At 36.0% G+C, this 22115-nt stretch overlaps 1 protein-coding gene across 1 annotated transcript in view; it reads right to left on the bottom strand.

Annotated features, from left to right (window-relative positions):
- Positions 1–1993: 1993 nt before the first annotated feature.
- The window catches only part of LTN1 (listerin E3 ubiquitin protein ligase 1), a 66596-nt gene continuing 46474 nt past the window's right edge, over positions 1994–22115 (bottom strand). The window contains exons 22-30 of the mRNA XM_003797090.3: positions 21392–21605; positions 20663–20900; positions 20033–20107; positions 17129–17315; positions 9616–9787; positions 7923–8143; positions 5966–6160; positions 4896–5063; positions 1994–4374 (exon numbers count right to left, since the gene is read on the bottom strand). Of these exons, the coding sequence (XP_003797138.1) occupies positions 4312–4374; positions 4896–5063; positions 5966–6160; positions 7923–8143; positions 9616–9787; positions 17129–17315; positions 20033–20107; positions 20663–20900; positions 21392–21605 (1533 nt within the window). The 3' untranslated portion in view covers positions 1994–4311. The remainder of the gene's footprint in view (positions 4375–4895; positions 5064–5965; positions 6161–7922; positions 8144–9615; positions 9788–17128; positions 17316–20032; positions 20108–20662; positions 20901–21391; positions 21606–22115) is intronic.

The raw sequence follows: 22115 nt of genomic DNA, 5'->3' as shown, positions 1-22115 counted from the left end.
CCTGAGAAAATCCATCACAGTGAGAACAAATTGCCATGATATTAAACAAACAGGGGAAGAGGAGGTTCTTGGGTAGAAGATATGGCTATCCAAGGATGTAAAGAAGTTGTTTTGACAAAAAAAGATTAAAGGACTACCCTTCAAGATTAATTTTAAATCTTCAAAGAAAAAAACACGTAGAATTAGCAAAGATAAAATAGATTAATGGAACAGAACAGAGCCCAGAAACCAAGTAGATTGTTAAGTAACACGTCTAAGAGATGAGGTACTACAAACTCAATGGGGGAATGAGTATATTATTTAATAAAAATTATGTGAAAGTGGTTATCAGCGTAGATAAGCATAATAAGAATTCTAACTTACAACGGTCATAAAAATTAATTCCAGATGAATTAGACACATTTTGAAATTTAAAACTTAGAATAAAATATAATAAAATTTTTTTAAACCTCAGAAAGTAACAAATTTTTAAAACCTAACATAAAAAAGCTTCTATCTTAAAAGGAAAAAAAATGATTAATTTGATTAAATTTAACTGAAAAATTCAGTAAAATTAAAGGTAATCACAGACCTTGTTAAAGACAAACCACAAATCAGAAGTCCTATAACAGATTAAAGTGCTATAATCAATAAGAACACAAAAAGTCCAGTAAAAAAAATATTTAAAAAAATTTTTGTCAATTAATTTACAAAATAATGTCGAAAAATATATAAAACAAAGCTAAGATTCTTAGAGAAATATAAGTTAAAACAAAGAGCTAACATCTCATAGCTCTCAACCTGGAAAACTTAAAAATTCTAATAAGATTAATGTTGGTGACAAGGTAGGAAAACCAGGCCCAGCGCCTGTGGCTCAAGTGGCTAAGGCACCAGCCACATACACCTAAGGTGGTGGGTTCAAATCCAGCCCAGGCCACCAAACAACAATGATGGCTGCAACAACAACAAAAAAATAGCCAGGCATTGTGGCAGGCGCCTGTGGTCCCAGCTACTTGGGAGGCGGAGGCAGGAGACTCGTTTGAGCCCAGGAGTTGGAGGTTGCTGTGAGCTGTGATGCCAAGGCACTCTACACCCAGGGGGACAGTTTAAGGCTCTGTCTCCAAAAAAAAAAGGTAGGAAAACCAGAATTCTCTTGTATTGCTGCTGGGAGCACAAACTTGCATATCACAATAGAAGGCAATTTGATAAACTCTAAAGCCATAGTATGTATGTATCCTACTATCTGAATTTCCATTTTTAGGCATATGTCCACATCTGCATTAGGTGACATGTTCAAGAATCTATGCTTGGTTCAGCACCTGTAGCTCAAGCAGCTAAGGTGGCAGCCACATACACCAGAGCTGACAGGTTTGAATCCAGCCCAGGCCTGTCAAACAACAATGATAACTGCAACCAAAAAAATAGCCAGGCGTTGTGGCGGGCACCTGTAGTCCCAGCTACTTGGGAGGCTGAGGCAAGAGAATCACTTAAGCCCAGGAGTTGGAGGTTGCTGTGAACTGTGATGCCACAACACTTGTCCAGGGCGACAGTTTGAGGCTCTGTCTCAAAAAAAAAAAAAAAAAAAAAGAATGTACACTTTGTAGAGCTATTCAAAATGGCAAAAAAAATAATAATTGAAACAACTGTTACTGGGGGAAATGCTAAGTAAACAATAAGATACTGAACAGTATACTGTCTTAAGTGAAAAAGCAAGTTAAAAAAGATTACATTCATTAAGATATCGTGAATATAAATTTTTTTTCTTTTTTTTGCAGTTTTTGGCCAGGGGTGGGTTTGAACCCACCACCTCCAGCATATGGGGCCAGTGCCCTACTCCTTTGAGTCACAGGTGCCACCCAGTAAATATAAATTTTTTTTAAAATTGCTACATATTGTTTATGGATACAAACACATGGAAAAATAAAAAATCTGAAATAGTTAGGCATCACACCAATTTCAGAATAACGGGTTAGCTCTAAGAAGGGAAGGAGAATGGCGCCAGGGAGGAGTACACAAGAGCATCATTTTATTTCTTTAAAAACTAGAAGCAAATATGGCAAAATAGTATGTGAAGAATACAAGGGCATTGATATTATTATTTTTCTCTATATTTGAAATATTTTGTAATTTATAAGAATTTCAATGGGCATATGTGGTATAACAAATAATAACATTAATTATTCATACCACGAAAATGTATCAGGTAATAACATATTAAAGCCACAGAACTTATGTACATACATTAGAGCATGTGATAAAAAGTCAAAAATAAATTTAAAAATTTGCAGTCTACTTTGGGGGTCTTAAATTAATAATTTTGCTAATGGGCTTTGAATTTCATGCGACTTTTAAATGTTCTTATGCTTATATTTTAATAGCTGCTTTTTATTATTGTTGTCAAAGCTATATAAATAAAACTTTAAAGTAGCATTCTGAATTTCAGTCTTATTTTGGAAAGCTTTTTTTTTTTTAGCATTATAAACAATAACAAGCTTTACAATTATACTTACAAATCGTAAAGAAGTGTATTGAATCCTAAGTATGAAGAGTAATTAATTATAACTACATAATTATAGTGTTTTGCCAAGAACTGGATGCCTTAATACTAATGTGGAAAAACAATACTCCAATATTCCCTTTTCTTTTTTTCTACATGGGGTCTGGGTCAGAAGCCAAGAAGTACCAATACTGGAAAGGTTATAAACACAGTCTTATTATAAAACCATTTTTAAAGGAAAAGTGTGTAGTTTCCATTGGGGAGTAACACAATCCTTTTAGATTACTATGTCAGAGTGAGACACAGATAAGAGAACATTTCAAGAAAGGGGATTAATAAGAGGTAGTAAAATTTTGCTATCTGTACCTATTCTTTATGCCTCAAGGTAATAATAAATACTACACAGAAAAATTAAAGAGATAAACAAAACTGGATAGGGCAATGCATCTACAAATACAACTCGAGATCTGTAACTCATATATAATACTTCACTCTCAACTACAATCCTCTGACCACGTTCATACTAGTGCAATAATAGTCATTTTACTCAGTTGATGGTAAGCATAATTTTATTTGACATGAGTTGCTTTTTACCAGTTAAACATGTGCAACACAGATGACTGGCTGACCTCTCAGGTAACCTTGCTATTAGATATGTTATTTCCCATGTAATGGAAGACTGTAATAAAATTATTCTAATTTCTAAGTTTCCAAACTTTTATATTTTTGACCCAATTTTTAAGGGTAATAGTGTCATGGCAAAAAGGCAGGCTTTTACTTACTCCACCACTTCAGCTTGTTATACTAAATTATACCTAGTGTTAAAATCCTTAACCTTCACTTCTGAGGGCTGTAAAAAGTTTGCTCCCCCAAATCCCTTATTTAGCGAAACTATGCCTGGTAAGAACAGCAAAAATTTGCTTACAAAATTGAAAGCTTCCTAGAATATTTTTAAATGTTTTGTTTTTTTCACCAGTCTTTAAGTTTCAAAATATTTATTCATGTATTTCTTCCCTCTCAATAGAGAAATAACTATCCTTCTGCTTCACAAATGAAAGGATTGAATTATTATTTTTTGAAATTCTCACCCTCTGGGGACTCAAACTGAATAATAAATTCACTGACAAGTTTACAATGTAAATTTCACCAATCCACGGAAATAATTCTTCCACAAGCAAAAGGTCATTGTCATCAATTTAATTTTCTGAATTTCATAACCCTTGATAAACGGAAGTACCTTCAAGTTCAGTTTCCACTCTTTTATGTAGGATTTCAGAGCATGCTTTAAGTAGCTTAAGATAAGCCATATTAATAACTTAGTATCATTTTATCATTAAAATAATCTATAATCAGAATACTACTAATTTTATTGTCATAACTAATAAATAAAGTTTTAAAATATCTGTAGATGTAAATCAGCTCCCTCGATTCACTTTGCTTCCCTTGGGCTGTTCTAGAACACAGATCAACAAACTGAATGGGTTTAATATTATTATATATTTGCACAATGTTTTCACAAATTCCAATTCTGTAATTTAGGGGTTTTTCATATTTATTCTTTAATATACAAAGAGATTAAACCATTAATATAAATATTTTCTCTCAAGTACGTAATATTCTTTTGTAAAAGAAAAGGTTTCTAAACATTTACAAAGCAATCTAAAGATAAGCAAACCTGATTTCAGGATTATTATATTAACCAAAATAATTTTCCAGAGAAGGTCCTATCTGAAAGTAATGTTCACTGGCTTCCACACATCAGCACTTTATGATGGATCCGAATCCAAGGCCTCTGCTTGATTTCCTTCAGGGATCACCACTTCCAGTGGGGGAACTCAGAAAAAGGTCTCCCGACAGAGTGGACAAGTGGATTTGTTGCTAGATGTAAACCATTTGTACTAAAAAAGAAAAGGTTTGAAATGTTAAAGGAATTTTTTAAAGCTGTCACCTTAAACACACACACATCTAAAGATGAAAAGAGAAGAACACTAAAATTTTTAATATTACTCGCAAAGGCTCCACTAAGATTCTTTCTCCTCATATCTCATGCACACGCCACTGAGATATGAGGAAGATCTCCCGCAAAGCAACTAAACACAGACGGCCTCCTTTCCAATGTGATGTTTAAAAAGGGCAAAAGGCTCGGATGTCAGATGCCTCCAATTCCAATCCTTATAGTTTCCTCAATGGTCTGGATATCACAAGATTACCTGTTTCGTGAGCACTAACAGCTATATTAGAAACACTGCTTTATTAAAGTACTTGGATACTACCATAGACTCAGTAAATTAGGAATTATCTTTTATAGATTTTGAAAAATTACTTTTTAATGTTTCCCATTAACTACAATTAAGAGTTTAATATACATTGTTTTTCCTCCAAAGTTAAGGTAAGTTTAATTAATTCTCCTTAGACTTACCAAGCAGGCTGAATGGAACTTTTTCTTGCATGTTCTACAGGCTTTTTTGGGAAGAGAATAGTTGAAACCATGAATGACTGAGAAACAGATCATACAATCTTCAACACCCTCAAAACGTTTGTCTACATTATTTTTCCACAATGCTAAGCCTTCCATTATACTTCCATTCTGTCAACAAGAAGAAAAGTAAGCGGCATTATATGTTGAAGACCACCAATACTATTTTTATTCAATTTCACAAATTAAAAAGTTGAATTATAAGAATTCAAATTATAAGAAAGAAAAGAAACTGCTTGACTACACACACATTGTACATATAGAATTGTTTACAAATGTTGTAAACATTTATAAAATCTCTCAAATTTAACCATTTAACCTGTCAAATTTTAAAAACCAGCTATAATTTTGTTAGTTTATAACATTTATAAAACCTCTCAAATTTAAAAAACCAGCTTGTAATTCAAGATAAACTTTGAAGGCTTTTGAAGCAATACTCCAATTCTTACAGCCTCAGTTTATTATATGATAAAACTCTTTTAATAATTACATCATTTAGATCTGTTCTCCTAATCTTTAACTGAAAATGATACAATCATCTCACCTTCCCAACTGTTTTTTTTCTAATTCTACAAGATTGGTGAACACAATTTCTTTTAAAATCATTTCCTTGTAATACTCATAGTGTGCAAAGAGGACTGAAGAAGATTTATAATTTGATTAAAGGTCAAAAGTCTTTGAGAATAGTGGTATTTCTCTAACCAAAGGAGAGCTGAAATCTAGGAATAAAAGTAGCTCAGGAAGAATGCATTGTCTGAATGTATCTTTCAAAAGATTTCCTTCACACGAGTTTTTTACTATCACATGTAAAAATGTACCAATGCAAAGTCACTCCTTTTCAAACACTAGAAAGCAAATTATGAGCCTTCAAAATTAAAACAGAGATGAGAGTTTCAAGCCCTTTATCCATGGAAAATTAATATCTATTTGTATCTTAGGCAGAAGAGCTCTATTTGTGTTTAACTGTCACCTCTTTCCCGTCTGGAGGGCCCCAGGGCCGAGCAGACACTCACCTGATGGGTGAGGTAGGTGCTCAGCTGCAGCATCCAGTTCCGCCACTGCTGAACAGCCACGCCAACTCTCTTCCCACTTTCCACCGTTATTGAACCCAGCGGGTAATTTGAAGGCAACTGTATAATAAGTTCAATGACTATGTCCTCAATAGTATAAGTAGCCATTACTTCTCGAGTAGTAGCTCGAGCTTTAACCTGAAACACAATAAAGGTAACTTTTTCTGCCAAATTCCTTTCATTCATCCAAAAAACATTTTGACAGGTTGACTACTAGCAGCTAAAGTCTTTGTTCACAAAAAATGCACATAAACACATTTATTTATCTGACATGAGATATTCAATAAATGGGTTTAAATAAAATCTGGCATTTCTTATAGGGATTTTGTGATATACAAAGTTTGTTTTTTTAAAAATGCATTGTTCATAAATAATTGTGTTTTATTAAATTAGACTTACAACATAATAAATAGTTCTTGAGTAGATAAATGACAAAATGGGTTATTAATTATCTCTTCTCTTCCACACCCAGAGAATCAAATATCACTTCTATGTCATCCGCAGCTTTGTCTACCACATTATTCTGAGTTTTTAGAGCTAACCAGGAACTTCCACAACATTTATACCTGATTTTTTTTTCATACTAACACTACAAACTCAACATAAAACACACATTATCATCCTTTAAAAACTTGCTCTTGGCCATAGCATCATCTGAAATTTCTCCTTCTACCCCAATTTAGATATTAACCAAGTGCAAGTTAGCTAAATCACCTCCTCTTCTACATTCCCACTGATACTATCTCACGCAGACCTATTACTTTGCTCATAATGTCTACCCCACTCTTCTCCCCAACTACTCACTGGAATCCCAGTTCTATGCCAACAACCCATGCTATATATTGCAGTCAGAGCAATTTCACAGATTGTAACTCTATGTTACTAGCTGAGTGGAAAATCTTCAAACGTTGAACAGAATCAAATATTTTAGACTGTTAATCTGAGGCCTTTCCCAACATAGCTTTAACCCATGGTTGAAGCAGTCTGCTCTCTACTTCCCTTTGGGACCTCTGCTCTATATGAATACTGGGTTATTCACCGTGACTTGGGCAATCACAGAAATGACATTCTCATCCCCATCCTTTTAGCTTTTGCTCTACTGTTTTCTCTGTTAAATTCTTTTCTCTTCGTTTTCCCTGTAACAAATTCCTGCTCACCTCAAATTAATCTTCCTCTATAAAGTCTCATCTAATTCCCTCAGCCAGATGAACCTTTTCCACTCGGATCACAGAGCATACTTTTTCTTATTGTGCAAAAATTCTTATCAGTATCACTCTCTTCCCTTTATTAGATTGTATGTTATTACAGGACAGGATCCCAACCCTACTAAACTGTTCATTTTTCAGGTGATTGAGACACACTGCTTGGCATGTATAAAGTATTCCAATATGTATTTTCAATGAACTAATGAATACTCAAAAACTTTTTGGTGGGCAAATGAAATCATACTACCATTTCAATCCACAGATAAAATAATGTTGGGATTTTAAACATAAGAATCAGAAAATAAGGCACACAATTTCTATAAATTATGAATCAAGGCTCCCAGTTTTTTTTTGTTTGTTTGTTTGTTTGTTTTTTAAGAGACAAAGTCTCACTTTGTCACCCTTGGTAGAGTGCTATGGCGTCACAGCTCACAGCAACCTCCAGCTCCTGAGCCTAGGCAATTCTCTTGCCCCAGCCCCCTAAGTAGCTGGGACTACAGGCACCCGCCACAACACCTGGCTATTTGTTGTTGCAGCTTGGCCGGGGTGGGGTTCGAACCCGCCAACCTCAGTATATGGGGCTGGCACCCTACTCACTGAGCCACAGGCGCCGCCCCAGGGCTCCCAGTTTTATTACATTCACGGTGACAAGCAATATTCAAACAACTTTTCTAGAAAGTTAAGACAATACTAACCGTCATGCCATTAAACAGTTGTGTACTTGTTTGCACAGAAGATATTTCTTGAAAAGAAAGAACACTGCTGACATACTTGCTTGTAAATCTATCTACAATATTGAAAACACGCTTCTCACTGCTATTCCACCACAACCTAACCATGGCAGGCAAGTCTTTCAATGTCATGTGATAGACTGAACAAGCCAAGTGTGGAATATGGTACGGAAGAGTTGCTGTTTCTGAGAAAAAAACAAATTCTTAAGTTAGTAACATGTATTTCCTACATAGAATAATGGACTATTAGTATTTTCCTTAGAAAATCACCTTTAATTCTTCAGAAATAGTGCTATAGCTCATAATGAAAACATACCAGAGAAACCAGAACTCTGGAGTAATAGCATCCTCCCAGACATTCAAAATGAACAATAAGAACAGCAAAAGAGATTTAAAAAAAAAAGTAAAAATTACAATTGACAATGAAAAATTTACCTAGAAATAGCATTGTATATTTCACATGAAAAAGTAAAAATAAAACATAACACATATTTACAAAAAGATTCTTCACGTTACAAATTATGAAATGAAATTTGGCCTCCTTTACTTTCCCTGAGCTTGCTGAACTTCACAGAAGTCCTAGAACACCCACCTCAATACTCACAAGATGCAATCCATCCTCAGATCAAGACATTTAAAAAGTCCCTATTCTTAGTAAATTGCTTATAATACTACAGTATAGCTAGATGTACATGTCTACTCTCTCAGCTAAAATTTGAACTCACAGAGTGAAGGAAACAAATTTTATGCATCTTTGTTTCCTCAACTGAAGACTACTTATTTACATGCCTACCGGCTGGGGGAAGTAACTCACACCTATAATCCCAGCACTCTTGGGATACCAGGGCTGGTGCATTGCATGAGCTCACAAGTTTAAGACCAGGCTGAGGAAGAGTGAAAAACTGTCTCTACTAAAAATATAAAAACTAGCCCATGGCTCGGCGCCTGTGGCTCAAGTGGCTAAGGTGCCAGCCACATACATCTAAGGTGGTGGGTTCAAATCCAGCCCAGCCCGCCAAACAATGACGGCTGCAACCAAAAAATAGCCGGGCATTGAGGCGGGCACTTGTGGTCCCAGCTAATTGGGAGGTTGAGGCAGGAGACTTGCTTGAGCCCAGGAGTTGGAGGTTGCTGTGAGCTGTAATGCCACAGCACTCTACCCAGGGGGACAGCTTGAGGCTCTGTTTCAAAAAAAAAAAACTAGCTGGGCATTATGGAAGTACCTATAGTCCCAGCTACTCAGGAGGCTGAGGCAAGAGGATCTCTTGAGTCCCAGAATTTGAGATTGCTGTGAGCTATAATGCCACAGCACTCTACCCAGGGTAACAGAGTGAGACTCTGCCTCAAAAAATAAAAATAAAATAAGTGAAATACATACAACAAAATATCATCATATGACAAATACTTGTTTACAGACTAAAAGATAACAGTCTCAACATGCTAAGCTTCAAAAATATACTCAATTCTTCATAACCACATCCATAAAAATCTAATTATCTGTCCTACATAAAGAAATATAAAAACCCTTGTATTTTAACATTCAGAAAACCAGAACTCAGTCTAGTGTTAATCTCCATACCACTAGAGAAGAGTTTAGTACAACCTAGTATGAACCTTGTCTTTAAAAGACAGAACACAAACACTTATCTTCACTGACCTCTAATACTCAGCTGGAGCTCCTCAGTAAAGAATGTTTTAGGGTCCTTATTTGAGACCTCAATAGCTGTCTCTGAATAGGTTGGGTTTTCTGGCATAAGCCTGAACAGGTGATAAAGCAATTTATTCAAACTCTTTGTTTTCCGAAGGTACATTGAATACAGAGCCCGAAGCTGGTGGACAGTAAAAACTTGGTTAGTAAAACCAACTAACCCAAGACAATCAGAAGAAATAAATCAAGGTACAACAGAGTTCCTTTCCTCCTAAACTAGCAGATATTCTCACTATCTCTTCATTATTAGCATTGATTTCTAACATCATTCTCAAATTGTCCCTGTTAATATACTTACCTTAACTTGGCGTCTCTGTATGAGCCAAGAAAATCTATTCACCATTCCCACAGAGGACTTGCTCACCCTCCTCCCAAGTCTTCCACACATTCTTTCCACACCGTACTTCTTAATCTTGCAAATTCCTGCCTATAACAAATCCCATTTTTATGGCTGATCTGCAAATACTCCAGTATCCCTTTGGGATAGACAACATGAACTAGTAGCCCCAAATGTCTTTGGGGTCTTCTCACAGTTGTTTTATCAATCAGGAAATTGCACATAAAAACATGGAATTCTGGTTTCTCTCTTTAAAATAGGAAAATCTGGCACCACTGGAAGCACTATAAGCATGTGTGTGAGACTTGTGCTTTTCAAAGCCTCCTCATCCTTCAGTAATGCAATTTTTTGCATTTTTCACATTTACTTTGTAGTCTTTTGACATATTTAACATGATTTCTTCCACCATACCACGCATCGCCTTCTACACATAGTATAGACACCATTTTCTGAACACTATGAATAATCAAACACAAGAATCAAGCCATAGGATTTGGAATTGATTCTTAAAATACATTGGCCAAAGCACCATTAAAGTAGAGCAATCTGAGGGGGCACTACCTTTACCAAACTAACATCACCAGTATAGGGGGGGATACCAAATCCAAAAATTTAAAATTTTGTGCTCCAAAATATGAAACACTTTGAGCACCAACATGATGCTCTGTAGCAGCAGCCCATATAGCCTATGGCTAGAGGAGTGAGAGTTATAAGAAATACCTGTAATGGAACACCTTGGTGAAAAGGGCATGGAGAGAGATTTGTTTCTAACAAGCATGAGTGAGCTCGCGAGATGAGAGCAGTGGTGAATTGGCAGTCTCTACACCTGTGGTGTTGAGAGGCACGAGCTCAGCCTTATATTAGGCTGGAGAGAAGGCAGTCAGAGGGCATGCGCATTCTATCATGGATCCAGTTACTCTGTCTCCTCTCCTGCCTGCAGAACGCCAGCACGGTGTCTCTCTGCTGAAGATTACCACACTATGCTAAAGACTAAGAGCTATCTGTTCTAAGAAGACCTTTACTCTCTCTAAGATACTCTGTCTCTCTCTCTCTCTCCAGCTAAAGTAGATAGTCCTCAAGCACCTATGAGAAACTGTTCTGAGCAAGGTAGCTTAGTGGTCCGCATCCAGAACCTACCTAAGCTGGGCCCAAGACCTGGCCAGTCCTGGGCCCTGACAAGCGGTGTCAGAAGCGGGATAGTGAATGCCACTGACAAGGGGTGCTTGGAGCAGGATTCAGTGAACATGGACCGAGGGGGAAATAAGTTTTAGCAAAATAAGAAAAAAAGAAAAATAGAAATGCTTAGAGGGAAAAGAAATATCTAGGAAAGACAGCCAACAGCAGGCCTTTCTCATTCGGTTTTTTCCTCTTCTTTCCTGTGTTTTCTCTTTCCAAATTCTAACTACTACTCCTGTGGGAAAAAAGCTGGTAAAATCCTTTAGCCTCTTCTGTGAAGGGGCTGGAGAAAAACAGAAAAAAAGCCTCTACACAAGAGGGAAAGAGAAAGGCTAGACCTGGGAGATAAGAATCTTTAGTAAACAAGCCTTCTGAAAAACAGCAAAGAGAAAAGTTTGGGAACAGGTTCCAAGAGTTTACTAAGTTAGGGAAGAGAACTTCTAACTGCCTTCCCCTAATACCTTCGCCCAATGCCAGCAGGAAGTAGCTTTTGAGAGACCGACGCCCCAATTCCCTGCTTGGCAGTTAAGAGTTCTATTTAAAAAGAAAAGAACTGAAGTAGATTGAGGCTGGTGAAGAAATAGTGGAAGTAAAGTTTTGTAAAACAAGACTCCAGAGTAAAAAAAAACAGTTAAAGAACTCCTGTCTCTTTAAGGCAACTAAAGTTTCTAAGAATTGAAAGGGAAAGATTGTAAAAAGTAAAAGGCCAAAAAAAAGCCAGAGAAAAATCATGGAAAATGAGATACAGTAGTTGAAATACAGTTGAGAGATCAGATGAATCTTATAGTAGAAGCAGGTAAATGCTATATTGACATCTCAAATTGGGCAGCTGGAAGATCAGAGGGTAAATCCCCCAGTTAACATCAAATGCCATAAATGTGGCAAGCTAGGCCGTAAGAGAAAAGAGTTTAAAAGGGAAAAGAATGTTGAATGCTAAAGAAAAGGAACAAAGAGCATGTAAACCTCCAGGGGTATGTCCCAAGTATAAAAAAAGCTTTCATTGGGCCAAACAAATGCCGTTATCAACTTGATAGAAGATGGAACACCTTTATTGTAGGGAAATTATCAGTTGGGCTAGAATCAGGACCCACTAGTAAATGAAAGAAAAAAGTTTAATATTTTCATTTCAAACCATTCTCAGGAAAAACAGTATAATTCAATTCTATGCCATGGGAGCACTCTGCCAGCTTGGTTAGACTTGTGATGCCTTAGTGTAAAACGGGAAATTAAACCAGACCAATGGATGACAATGGAGAATGATTAGATTAAATATGTTTGTGGAATATTAGGTTATCCTGTGTGGTGAAGGGGTAACCGACCTCTTATCAGTGTCTGTGCACTACAACCGGGTCCAGCTAAGGAGACTGGACACGGCCCAAAGGGGAAGTGTCACTCGGAAGCAAGTGAAGCCTTTCGAAGATTATGAGAGGTGAGAACAAAGGGAGGGAAGAGTACAAGTTAAACCACCTCTATGCTAGGAAACTCCATTTGGGAAAAAAAAAGTCTGGAATCCATTAGCAAAAATTTTGCTGGAAAAGCAGCTTGAAAGGAAAAACTCTATCAAGAAATTGTGAAGGGTGGTACTTCTGGACCACAAGTAACAGTCCCATGAGAGGAACTGCCAAGTGTGGAACCATTAATCCACGAGTAACAGTCTTTGCGATCTGTGAAGGGTGGATTTCAGTACCTCGAGTAGCAAAACCTTTGGAATAGCGAGAGAAAACTCCTCTGCTTGCAAAGATTGCAAGGAAAGCGTTATTTTTTGTTGTCTGTTAAGTAAATATCAAAGGAAAGCTTCTACAGTTAAATAAATGATAAATTCTATCAGGAAAGATTTCAGTTTTCTCCATTTAAAAAGACCTTTAAGGGAATTAACATCACAATCATTTTCCCCTAGCAGCGGTTAATAGTTTACATCTGTATTGGGCTTCCTCACTTAAAGAGCCCATACCTGGAATTCTGAACTCTGATAATTACCATCTTTTGCCTAGAAAGAAAAGGGCTAGATAATAGAACCACCCTTACCACATTAAAAGTTATTGTGTTTGTATATAAAAAAGGGGGGAAATGTAGCAGCCCGTATAGCCTATGGCTAGGAGGAGTGAGAGTTATAGGAAATGCCTGTAATGGAACACCTTGGTGAAAAGGGCATGGAGATTTAGTTCTAACAAGCATGAGAGAGCTCGCGAGATGAGAGCAGTGGTGAATTGGCAGTCTCTACACCTGTGGTGTTGAGAAGCACGAGCTCAGCTTTATATTAGGCTGGAGGAGAAGGCAGTCAAGAGGCGTGTGCGTTCTATTACAGATCCACTTACTCTGACTCTGTCTCCTCTCCTGCCTGCAGAACGCCAGCATCTCTGCTGAAGATTACCGCACTATGCTAAAGACTAAGCTATCTGTTCTAAGAAGACCTTTACTCTCTAAGATACTCTGTCTCTCTCTCTCTCCAGCTAAAGTTAGATAGCCCTCAAGCACCTACAAGAAACTGTTCCCGAACAAGGTAGCTTAGTGGTCCGCATCCAGAACCTACCTAAGCTGGGCCCAAGACCTGGCCAGTCCTGGGCCCTGACAATGCTCAAAGGAAATGCTCACTTCAGGATTTTGGATTTCAGATGCTTAACTTGTAAGTAAAGTGCCAGTATTCCAAAATCTAAAAAAATCTGAAATCCCAAAATGTTCTAGTCCAAGCATGTTAGACAAGGGATATTCAAGCTGTAAAAGAATACAAAGACTCAAGACTCACACAAACTCAGGACACATCACAACTTGAACAGTAAATGCTCCTGCTTAAAATTAACCAGAATGTAATCATGAGGAAATAATCAGACAAATCCAAACTGTAAAGGAGTCTACAAAACAGCTGGCTAAAACAGTGACAGAAAAGACAGGTAGGGGACCTACAGACTGAAGAAATTTTAGAATATGGCAAACAAATGCAAACATGATCACTGAACCTTCAACTGAGAAGAAAACAAAACTATAAAGTATATTACCATAGCGGCAGGGGAAACCCAAACTTTAAAAAAGATAGTATTGTATCAAAATTAAATTTTTGAGTTTAACAATTATATTACCCTCATTTAGGAACATGTTCTTATTTTCAAGGAGATATACACTTAAATAATTTTGGTAAAGCATTGTGATGTCTGTAACTTACTTTCAAGTAGATTAGCAAAAAAATAAAAAGTAAATATACAGAAAACACATGCAACAGGTTAAAACTTCCTAAATATAGAAGGGCATATGACTTTTCATTGAATTATTCTTTGCTAGTAAGTTCAAATTTTTTTCAAAATAAAAGGAGAGAAAGGAGAATTTTTAGAACATTTATCGGCCACATCAATGGGCTTTAAAACACATAGGGATATGACAGCAATCCTACACTCAGGTATGCAACACAAGAGAAATGAAAATGTGTCTTACACAAAAATTTATCCACGAATGTTCATATAGTTTTCTTTATAATAGCTCAAATGTGAGAACAACAGATGAACAGATAAAAAAAAAATGAGATGAACAGATAAGCAACACACTGTATTATGCATAAAATGGTGTACTATTCAGCCACACATAAAAGAGATGCAGTACTAATACATGTCATATCACTACAGACCTCCAGAACTCTTTGTTGAGTAACATAAACCAGACATAAAAGGTCACATATATGTACAATATCAGTAAGAGGCAAATCCAGAGACAGAACCTGGATTAATGATTGCCAGGAGCTGTGGGGTTGAGAGGAAATGGGAAATGATTATTAGCATGTAAGTCAGTATCACAAAGGGAATACTGAACATGAAAATGTTCTAAAATTAGACAGTTGGCAATATCTGCACAACTCTATGAATACAGTTAGTCCTCCATGGCCACAGATTCCACATCTGTGGATTCAACCAACCATAGATGGAAAATATTCAGGAGGAATAAAATGGAAAAGTGGTAAAAAAAAAAATAACAACATAAGAAAAAATAATACAAATAAAAAATACAGCATAACATACATAGCACTTACCTTGTATTAGATATTATGAGTAATATAACATTGGTTTAAGATTGTACATAGGTTATATGCAAATACTAGTCATTTTATATAAGGGACTTGAGCATTTAGAAGCAGTCCCCCAGGGATATCAAAGAACAGCTATACACCAAAACAACAAACTGTATACTCTTACGTGGGGAAATTTTATGGTATATAAAATATCTCAGTAAAAATATCGAACACACACATAGCTTTGTTTTCAGTTCAATCTGATTTGCTAGGAGCTCTTTGAAGAAGAAACAGAACCAATGAAAGTTCTTTTTAAAAAAATCTCAGGATTCACCTAATTGGTATTATTTCCTGGGTTGTTCTGATTTATCTATCCATAGTTAAGTTCAAGTTTCAGCCTCAATAATAAATGCTGCTGTGGCCAGATGCGGTGGCTCCCACCAATAATCCTAGCACTCTGGGAGTCTGAGATGGGTGGATTGCTTGAGCTCACAACTTCAAGACCAGCCTGAGCAAGAACAAGACCCAGTCTCTAAAAGAAAACAAAAAATAGCTGGGCGTTGTGGTGGGCACCTGTAGTCCCAGCTACTCGGGAGGCTGAACCAAGAGAATCGCTTGAGCCCAAGAGTTTGAGGTTGCGAAGAGCTATGACGCCAGGGGACTCTACTGAGGGTGACAAAGTGAGACTCCATCTTCAAAAACAAAATAAAATAAATGCTGCTGTATAATTCTATGTACCCCTGTCCCCATCAGGCTTAAGGAAAAAGATGATACATCACTACTTTTCTAACTTTTTAATATAAAATGACAACAACAAAATTGTCTACTGAGGCCTCAATCTGCTGCAATTTTCTAGAGATAAATGATATTTTAAGAAACAAATGTAAACATCCAACTGTCCCTTAAAATACATCACCAGCAAATAAAACAAGCTTAAGTCACAAACATAAGTGACAGGACTCACTTATCTATTTGATCACTAGATCAACAATGCCTCTGTGATTTGATATCACCTTTAGATAAACAAATGCAAACATGCATAGAGTGATTTGTACTAAGTTATTTTATTGCTTATGGGCAACAACATAAATTGTAATTTAAGAATTCTCAAAAATCACATTGGAAATAAATGTCATGAATATTTAATATACATTAAATAAGGGATAAAGTCTTTTTGTATTGAACTGTCAAAGAAAGCACATACCTTATTAGGCTGATTGACAGTGTGAGATTTTTAGGTGGGAAACTTCTTAAAAGAAATGAAAAATGGAATAGAGCTTTCCAGTTTCTTCCTGAAACCTGAGCTCTGTCTTCCCAAACGTGAGATAACAGAGACACCTAGTGGCTGCTAGGATAATTTAGGCAAAATAATTATGACAGGCTACTTTCACCATTTAGAGTTTGAAAGATAGGTAATGTTTCATAGACTCTTTCCCTGAACCCTGATTTTCATATAAAGTAAATGTCCAGTGATGTGTCAACTGAAATCTCCATAATAGTCAGAAGTTGCCCCCACCCAAAATCAAAATCTAATTCTTGCAGTATTTTTTTTTTGTCTGGGGCTAGGTTTGAACCTGACACCACTAGCATATGGGGCCAGTACCCTACTCCTTTGAGCCACAGGTGCCGCCCAAGATCTAATTATTTTGAAATTATTACTATGAGAATACATATTAGATAACTATTATTTCTTGCAATACAAGAACTTGGTGCTTATATTCAGCTAGCAGAAAATCAATCTAAACACAGAGATTAATTACTTTTGCAAAAACTGTGTACTCGGAGGGATGAAGAAGTAGGGACAGGAGTAAACTCATTGCAGAATATCTGAAGTTAGCCAGATAAGATTACATTAAAATGTAAGGTACTTCCCCTTTCATTTTAAAGGAAGGTATTTAGAACAGCAACAGAGAATATATTAGGACAGAACTATCAAAGACTGTCACATATTTATTTACCTGAGAGGAAGCAGCTTTGAAGAAAGTAAGTATTAATTTCCAAGTGAGGAGGTATCCCAGAACATAATAGAAGTCTTCACTCAGTGGCTTAATAGTAACTATCTGTCCAACAGGAACACACCCCAAAACATTTTCCAATAAATCCTCTTGAGTGCTAAGAAGAGACATCAGCACTGCTGGTGGTGACCTAAGAATCAACAATTAAGCACCACAGTTTTCTTTGTAAGTAATCTCTTAACAAACTGACAGCATTTATAAACTTTAGGCATTTTAGAAAAACCATTCTCTATTTTCCAAAAACCATTTTTTTAAATTCCCCTGTACAGATCCTATATTAACTCCTAATTTCACAAAATGGCAATGATCTGAAAGATATGCTATAAAAATATGGACCTGAGGCCATGTGAGATGGCTTGTGCCTATAATCCTAGCACTCTGGGAGGCTGAGGAACAAGGATCACTTGAGCTCAGGAGTTTGAGACCAGCCTGAGCAAAGCAAGACCCCATTTCTGCTAAACATGGACATATTAGCCAGATGTTGTAGCAGGCAGCTACAGTCCTAGCTACTTGGGAGGAGGACAGCTTGAGTCCAAGAGTTTGAAGTTGCTATGAGCTAGGCTAAAACTATGGCACTTTAGCCTGGGACAACAGAGTGAGACTCTTACCACAAAAAAAAAAAAAAAAAAAAAAGGACCTTAGCTCATAGCAGTTGAAGGAAAGGCATTTTAGAAAATATCTATTTCAATTTTGTTTTAAACACAAAAAAAAAAAAAAAAAAAAAGGACCTTAGCTCATAGCAGTTGAAGGAAAGGCATTTTAGAAAATATCTATTTCAATTTTGTTTTAAAGATTAAAAAAAAAAAAAGCCCACAGGCAGAAAAGCCATGTTTAATCCAAAATCCCTCAGCTACTCAGGGGAATTATTAGGGCTTTTAAATCCTACCAACTCCTCAATCATCCTATAAAGGGCAAAGGAAGATGAAGACTTTGATACAAACACAGGAAACAATGACATGCTTTTAAAAAAAATCCTAAGAGTATATGTCTTTTCTGCAAAGCAAATTTAACATTCACATTAATTCGTGAAAATATAAGTTAATTTTCTTCTTTATTGAACTACTATATTCGCTTATACTTTCAGTTAAACTTATGAAATTCTCAAAAAGAGAAATATTTATATCCCCTTGAACTTTCTTCTTTATGATACTCCAGCACAGGTCTCTCCTTTCACCTGTCATCCTTCCTCGCTTGTGGCTTTCTCCCTCCAGACCTGTATGGCCTACTCCAGGCTTCTGTACTAAGTCATCTCTGTTCATTACTGATGGTCACTAGATCTTACAAATACCAGCTCTGGAATCTCTTCACTTTCCACACTGACCTCCACATATTATTTAATTCTAAAGTAACCTCCACTTCTGCTTGCCTCTTTCTGTAATTCATACTTCATGCTATTAAAGAAATCAGCTGGTGGTATCCTATTTCCTACCAAATAATGTCTTTGACTCTAAAAAAATGTCATTACATTACCCCATCTCCTTAACTACCCTTCCAGTTGCAACTTCCACTGTACCCCACCTACTCTATTGGGTAATCTATTCCGTGACTATCCAACAAATGAGCACTCTTCATGAGTCTGTTACAGGTCAGGAAATATTCTGAGTGCTGTGCACATGGTCAGCAGAAAGAGACAAAAATTCCTTGGGGCTACGGTGAAGGGATTTGTGTCCTTAGCCTCTCATCTTGGCTGTTATTGGCATATGTACAAGGGCAACTGACCTGTGGACATTAATTTTATATCCTGAGACATTACTGTATTTTTTGATGACTTCCAAGAGTCTTGTGGTTCTTTGAGGTTCTCTAAGTATAAGATCGTATCATCAGCAAAGAGGGAGAGTTTGACCTCCTCTGCTTCCCAGCTAGATGCCCTTTATTTTCTTGTCTTGCCTAATTTTATTGGCTAGAAATTTCAGCACTATGTTGAATAGTAATGGCAACAGAGAACAACTTTGTCTGGTTCCAGTTCTAAGTGGAAAAACTTTCAGTTTAACTCCATTCAGTAAAATATTAGTTATGGGTTTGTCATAGATAGCTAAGATAGTTTAAGAAATAGATAGTTTAAGATAAGAGTTTAAGCTAAGATACTTTAAGAATAGATAGTTTAAGAAATGTGCCACCTATACCTAAACTCTTCAATAAAGTAATGAAATGTAAAAATTCCTGCCCTCATAGACCCTACTTTCCAGTGAAGGAAGATATTGGAACAAAAACAAAAACTATATTAAATGGCAACTATTCATTCCCTGAGCACATCCTGAATACTCATGCTTCGGTGAGTACCTTTATACATGATCTTTCCTTAACTTATGTTCCCTTTCCTGTCCTGATGAAATGGAACCTAACCAGTTTAAATATCTGTTCCTCAAGACAATGTCTTCCCTTTCTGATGGATATTAATTACACCCCCACACCATGCTATCTATCCTTTTTCTTAGTACCTGTCATACAGGATAGAATCATGTATGTTAGATTATAAGCTCTTTCAGAATGTGTGTACTAAACGTTGTATCCCTCCCTGCATTTAGTTAATACTTTGCACAAAGTGGGTGCTCAGTAGATATTTGAACTGATAGGCACTTTCTATAGCTACCATGTGGCCTCAGACAGTTTTACTAAATAATAACAAACTAAAAATGTGATTTAGGAACAATTAAGACAGAGAAGGGCAAACTCTAGATTTTATTTGTTTTAGAAACATGTTTAAAAGGGTCACTGTGTAGAATGAATATACGTATACCTTAAATTTAGAGCTTCTATGTTGCTCTAGTCTTCTAAAGACATTCTAAGTGAGGTAAATTATGAGAATTTAGTAAAACAAATTATTTTATAAAAGAAAAAAACCCTTACAAGGCTGGTTCTTCTTCTTCATCTCCATAAGACTTTAGATTATCCTGATCATATTGTGGTAACTCAGGCATCAATCTGGAAATTAGAACATTATTTTTAAATACTTTAAATTGCCCACTGTTAAATAATGTTCAAGAGCAGAAAGACCAATTTAATGAGTTTTCTTTCTCTGACATACTGTCTATGGCCAAGACTATCTAAATATAAATTGTGAGTGAAGAATAATAACCTAAAAGATCAAACTGTCCCTGTTCTGAAATAATCAAACATTTCCTATTTTTTAAATTTGCCATTTTTTAATAATTAAAAAAACCAGGATGGGCACAGTGGCTCAAACCTGTAATCCTAGCACTCTAGGAGGCTGAGATGGGTGAATGGCTTGAGCTCAGGAGTTCAGAGACCAGCCTCAGCAAGAGTAAGGTTCCATCTCTACTGTAAATGAAAAACTGAGGCTAGAGGATCACTTGAGCCCAGGAATGTGAGGTTTCTGTTAGTTATGATGCCATGGCACTCTACCACGGGTGACAAAGTGAGACTCTGTCTCAAATAAATAAATAAATGTAAAAACTAAATATACATTCTACTTTTTTAGACCACTAGTAATACTGATTCAATTAGAAGAATTCTTACTTGTATAACATATGATAAACAGCAATTTGCACAGGTCTAGCTCTGAAGAGGAGTAGCGGGGCCAATGTATTCAGCAAAGTCTGGAGATATTCTGGCAAGTTTGTTTTTTGGTCAGCAACCAATCTTGCAGGAAGTTTGTGACTCAAAAGCTGATCTTTGGAAATATATTTTAATGTTTCACACATGGGCTTCAGCATTGCATTCTGAAAGGATGTTTCAGATATGTCTTTGTTTTCTCCTGATGAGAAAAAGGAAAAGAACATCCATATCCCAAAAGAAAGTCATAAGAAAGCTAGTAATATAGCTCAACTGATCTATATGCAATCAAATATAAGAAAGTAAAATAAAAACTAGACAAACATCAGAGCATTCCTAACTAGAAATAAGAATTGAATATGTACATTTCAGTTAATCTTAACTGTTCTAATGACTTTTATCTCATTCTTAAAAAAGACCTCAAATGTTCCATAGAAAGGTTGTATTATGTAATCTATTCATGTTATGTGAATTACTATTTTAATCTGCAATGATCATTGTATACTTGGCCATTTTTCAATTCTTAATTTGTAAAGCAAAAGCATGCATGATGTTTCTGAGAAGCTAAGCTTTCTGTTCTGGTTCTTTTCTTACTATTTAGGAGTATTTGATTTAAACATCCAAAGACTTTGTTTTTAATTTTTCAACATGTCATTTCCAATAAATCTAATTAATATTCTCTTTTTCACTTGCCTGTAACAGTCACCAAAATAGGTAAAAGCAAACTGTGGATGCCTTGAGAAAAAAAGTCTTTCCATTCACTGATTAGATTTACAGGAAGATTGCCAGCAGTATCCTGAGTTGTGGAATCAAAATAAGCACTGAGGTCACAGGCCAAATCACAGCTGACACAGGCAAACAGTTGCACGAGTGGAAGAGAATATAATGCCTGATTCTCACTTGTTGTCTGAAGAAATAATAAAAATGAAATAAACGGATTTCTATCAGAATACTACAAATAAAGGCAATAAAGAGAGGTTCCTCTTTAAAATTTAAAATAAAAAGCAGTTTAAGTATATAATCTCAGGAAAAAATTATTTTACATCAAAATAACTTTTACTCAAAATTAAATACTATGAATTAGAATCATTAATGAGAAATTTATTCTGAAATGTCTTTATTTATTTCTAAACTATGCAAGAAAATATCTTCTACCATTAACCAAGCCAGATACATTAAATATACATTCTTAGTCTTCTCAGTAGCCCAACAAGATGTGTGGTATCATCTTAAAATAAGAAAACTAACATTCAAACAGTTTAAGTTTAAAATCCTAAGTTGTAACAGCTAATTGCTGGGAAAGCAGAGATTCAGACCAATTTCTCCCTGATTGACTTGCTGCCTCAGAAACCACAAGTAGTATATCTCTGTTTTGCTTTGGGTCATAAAAATTAGACTAATTCCCTCTGAATGTGCT

This window comes from Otolemur garnettii, unplaced genomic scaffold (assembly GCF_000181295.1).
Source record: "Otolemur garnettii isolate 467f Iridium unplaced genomic scaffold, OtoGar3 scaffold00111, whole genome shotgun sequence".
In the NCBI taxonomy this organism is placed as follows: Eukaryota; Metazoa; Chordata; class Mammalia; order Primates; family Galagidae; genus Otolemur; species Otolemur garnettii.
Note: the sequence above shows the minus strand (reverse complement) of the source record. Positions and strands in the feature narration are given on the sequence as shown.